The following is a 4,602-nucleotide window of genomic DNA, read 5'->3' as shown; positions in this document are numbered from 1 at the left end:
AAACACCATTAGAACAAATCCCTCTATTCATTAAGAGAATGTAACTATATATCTATCCTAACCACTTTGAATACACAGATACAAAATGGACATTCATCAATGATTTTATTTTAAAAATCATTTTCTGATCTTTTGAGGACAGATACAATAAAATCAGATAATTTCAACTACAATTATCTGATACATATTCAAACAATGATGACCACACAGTGTTTAGCTCTGTAGAAGACAACCTGGGTGACTCTCCTTGAAGGAGCAACTGTCTCCATTTTGTCTGAGCCTGACCCTATTTCCATGTACTGATACGTACAGAGCTGGCTAGAACTTTTCCTTATCCCTTCAACTGGCTTTAAGCAATGCATATCTGCCCAGCAGAGGTGGTGGTGGTAGTCTCTGAAGACAGCATATGTGCTTCCCTGGAACTCCCCACCTGCTGCTCCCCAGTGTGAGACCAGTGCTCCACAGAGTAGGGTGGGATCAGCTTGGATCAGTTTTGTGATAGAGACTATGACTTCCTGGGGCTTGAAATATTACACAGCAAGGGTCGGCCAAATAGCTCAGTGGATTAAAGTGCCTGCAAGCAGGCGCAGGGGCTGGGGTTCGATCCCCAGGCCTGCTGTGCTGGCCCTGCCCCCAGGGTGCACTGAGACTGGGCCTGCTGGTGCACACCTATAATCCCAGCTCTTGGGAGTCTGTAAACAGGTGGATCATGAGTCCGATCTAGTAGTAAGACCCTGAACACCCTGTAGACCCTTCCCTAAAAATAAAAATAAAATGATTACACATCAGAGCTGAAAAACATTAGACACTATCTCAGTTGTGTCATGCAGATAACTCTTTCTGCACATCCTTCTCTCTGCATATCACAGAGGTGAATGCAGGCCTCCTACCTAGCCCAGCTCACAGCACTCATCTACTTGACCTCATTCTCACAGTCAATCACTCATCCTCAAACCACTCCTTTCTTCATGAATAAATAAAACCTAGGTTTAGCTTTGGGTCAAGGCCTTGGTTCCAGATGGCCATCATCATGGCTGGCCTTTAGGACCTCTTGGTTCTCCATAACTACAAATATGCCTTAGAGTCTTTATTCTTGCTGTGGGTTGCATTAGGTGTGATAGATTAGAATGAACTTTATGGGATTCCAATAACTTATCCATGGGAATATAAATATAAACTTCTTGGACTGCAACAAGGACCAGGAAGGGCTCTCTATACACCTCAGGCATGGAGCATGGTATCTGCCTTTGGCCATCTACATGCGTATATTTTCTCATCACCTCTTTGTCTCACTAGTACCTTCATAAAGATCTTGTGGAGCAGAAGTATAGGAATGTTTTCTCCTTATAGGTCAGTTCACCCACTAACAGAAAAAGAGCTAATTAAAGGAAAAAGACTAACAATGTGAATATTGCCTAAGTTTGGGTTTAAATATTTTCTAGTAAACAGATAAAAAGGGTCAAAGTTCATTGAAAGAGTGCTGAACTAGGTAGGGTTATCAGAGAGTAACAAAGTCCCAAATACTTGTTACTGGGTATCCACTTACTTTTCTGGGGCTTATAAACAACTTGTTCCAGTTCCTCCACATTTTCTTTAACTGTTGCTATCACTGATGCATCAAGGGAAGCACAAAGTTTGCAGATGTAGGCCATGGCTTCCTCTGTGTTTTTAGCATCTCCAACTCCAACCGATGCAGTCAACCCGATGACCTACAAAGAGTATTCTGGCATTAATTTTTTCTAATATTCTCTATGGCATTGCAAAAAGAAAGGTCCCATTAGGCAAAGCACTGAACACATGTAAGAGTCATAACTCATCTACTAAATACTAATCAGCACAGAAGCAGAGGATGAAGCTCTTTCCAAGTGGAGCTTCTCTTTTCTATATCACTGCATTCACTATGATGTAGAGAACATCATGCTGAAAAGGAAAAGAACTAAAATCTGACACAGCCATTCCAATGTAGGTCATGTCAGACTGGTTGGACATCCTTGGACAAGTACCTTAAACTTTTTGTTAATGTGGGAAAAAACATTTATTTAAAATGGTAGCAGTGTAGAGTCAGTAAGGTAACTACCACTAACGGCCACTCAATAATTACTGAACAATCAATTAATCAGTAAGGAAATCTACATCAAAGATATTCTAAACAAACAGACTATGAGAAATGTAACACTAAAGAAGGAACATTTTAGTCTGTGGGCACTGTACTAAAATTAATTTGCAACTTTCTAAATGGGTCATTATTAAGTCTGCATAACTTTAAATCTATATTCAGACACACGTACCATAAATTCATGGTTTCCAGCATCACTTGAGCCAGCCACATTACCAAGAAATTTTTCAATTCTCCCGTGGATTTCTGTTCATCCTCTGATTTCAAATCCTCCCCACCCTGTGCTCCCTCTCTTATCACTATATTGGAATTCTCAGCAAATCTTATCTCATCATGATAAACTATGCTATAGTTTTGGTGCACCTGGCTCTCAATGAAAATTTGTCTAAGGGTTAGGACTATATCGTTTTTATACTTATACTACCAGTGCCTAAAAGGGTATTAATGTATACAATCCATATAGATAACTTTTCATATCCAGTTTCTGCATCTTCAACCAACAATGGGTCAAGAATATTTTTTAAAAATTTTGTAGGTATCAGACATGTCTAAACTTTTTATCATTATTCCCTACACAGTATAGTACAATTATATTTACATAGAATTTACAATATCGTAGGTATATAAATAATCTAAAGATGATTTAAAGTATATAGATAAATGTACAGGTTACATGCAAATACAATGACATTTTATTGAGGAAATTTGAGTATCTTGGTTTTGTTATCCACAGAGTTGCAATGGACAATTATTTGCTAAGTGAATAAATGATGAATGAAAATTGATCAATAAGCTATAATAATATGGATTTATTAACTAGAGAAGGACAATCTCAAATGTGGCCACAAGCGTAAGTATGTATGATTTAGGAAGAGAATAGTTCTTCTGAGCAGACTGGCTGATTGAAGATACCTGAGGCAATCGATCTGGAAATCCTCCAAGCTTCTGATCTAGATAACTGAACATGATCATATTGTATGGGTGGTTTTTACTTGTGTTGTGGCATTCATCAAATATCATCAAGGTAAAGAGAGATAGTGAAGGAATGGTTCCGTTTTTAAGATTGTTCACAAGAATCTGTGGTGTTAAAATGATGATGTCATTGTTCTCAATAGTCTGTGCCACTGGGACATTCTCAGCTGTTGCTCCAGAAATGCCTGCAACTCTGTACCTACAAAACAAAAGAAATTTCCCATTACCCACCATGATGTGAACGAGGAGACACAAAGAGGAAGTATTAGATCAGAATAGCTGCTGATGAAGTTCCTTCTAAGTGATATATGGGGAGACTAGTTAAATCCTTAGCACAAAACCTGACACACAGCAAGTGACTAATAAATGTGATCTAGTTATAATTCACAATAATATAAATATATAAGGCTGATTTAGCGTATAAATATATATGATTGATTTTTTTAGTAATATGGAAAAGGGGAGGGGCACAAAAATCCCCTTGGGGTAATTCACAAAAGCAGCTACGACCTCCAGTTAGTTTACTTTATTTCAAAACTATTTTTAATCACAAGGAAAGATTTCTTTAAAATATTATTGCACATTTCACCTGTGGATGTCTATAATTTCATTCTCAGTATGTTTCCAAATCTGTGCTGGAATTGAAAGAGCAAAGCATTATACTGACATGTTTTTCTATTAAGTATTATTTTTAAAGCATTATTTTACCAATACAAAAGAGCATTTCCTCATGGTATAAATGAAAACTGAAATCCTATGTATATTCTAGAGTAAACAAACACATTTTAGGATTTTTTTCCCACTTGTAGAATTACATTTCCTATAAAGTTTCTAAATAAATCCTTTTGGGGTGGGTAAATCACCTTTTGGTGATATAGGGTCTCACTATGTAGCTCAGGCTACCCTTGAACTCACTATGTAGTCTAGGCCAGTCTTGAACTTGTGGCAACCCTCTTGCTTCAGCCTCCTAAATTCTGGGATTACAGGCATAAGCCACCATGCCTGGCCCAAATAAAGATTTCATTTTTATTTTTTCAGTGTAAAAAATATTGCCTTGATGGGACATTACGATGCAAAGCTAATTGCTTGTCAGGTAATTAAACATCAGGACTAAAACCTACTTACTCTCTAGCTGCTACCTTGTAGATATAAATATGCACCATGTATGTATTTTGTGTTTTATTACATTATACATCACAACAAATAAGCAGAACAATTACATTTATTGGGTGTACTGTTTCTAAAAAAACTAAGAATGATAAATTATCATCATCATTTAGTATTTGCTAATTGCACTACACTTTTTGTTACATACATGTTGGAAAGTCAAAGGAATTTTAAATTCAACAAGTAAAGTTTTTTTTTTTTCATAATTTTACTGATAAACAGCAATGAGACAGTTTCAAATCAAATTGGTAGGACAGTTTTAATAACCAACACACTGCATATATTCTTCTTAGTGGTTAATTGCTGTACAAGATGCGGACCTGAGATCCTATTTACAAACACCATTA

At 36.8% G+C, this 4,602-nt stretch overlaps 1 protein-coding gene across 1 annotated transcript in view; it reads right to left on the bottom strand.

The window, feature by feature from the left end:
• Nucleotides 1-4,602, bottom strand: part of Ddx58 (DExD/H-box helicase 58) — a 79,461-nt gene that overhangs the window by 30,805 nt on the left and 44,054 nt on the right. Inside the window, exons 9-10 of the mRNA XM_004632018.2 lie at nucleotides 3,029-3,287; nucleotides 1,547-1,709 (exon numbers count right to left, since the gene is read on the bottom strand). Coding sequence (XP_004632075.1) covers nucleotides 1,547-1,709; nucleotides 3,029-3,287 — 422 coding nt within the window. The remainder of the gene's footprint in view (nucleotides 1-1,546; nucleotides 1,710-3,028; nucleotides 3,288-4,602) is intronic.

This window comes from Octodon degus, unplaced genomic scaffold (assembly GCF_000260255.1).
Source record: "Octodon degus isolate 3935 unplaced genomic scaffold, OctDeg1.0 scaffold00045, whole genome shotgun sequence".
Taxonomy (NCBI): domain Eukaryota; kingdom Metazoa; phylum Chordata; class Mammalia; order Rodentia; family Octodontidae; genus Octodon; species Octodon degus.
This window is presented reverse-complemented; position numbering and strand designations above follow the sequence as displayed.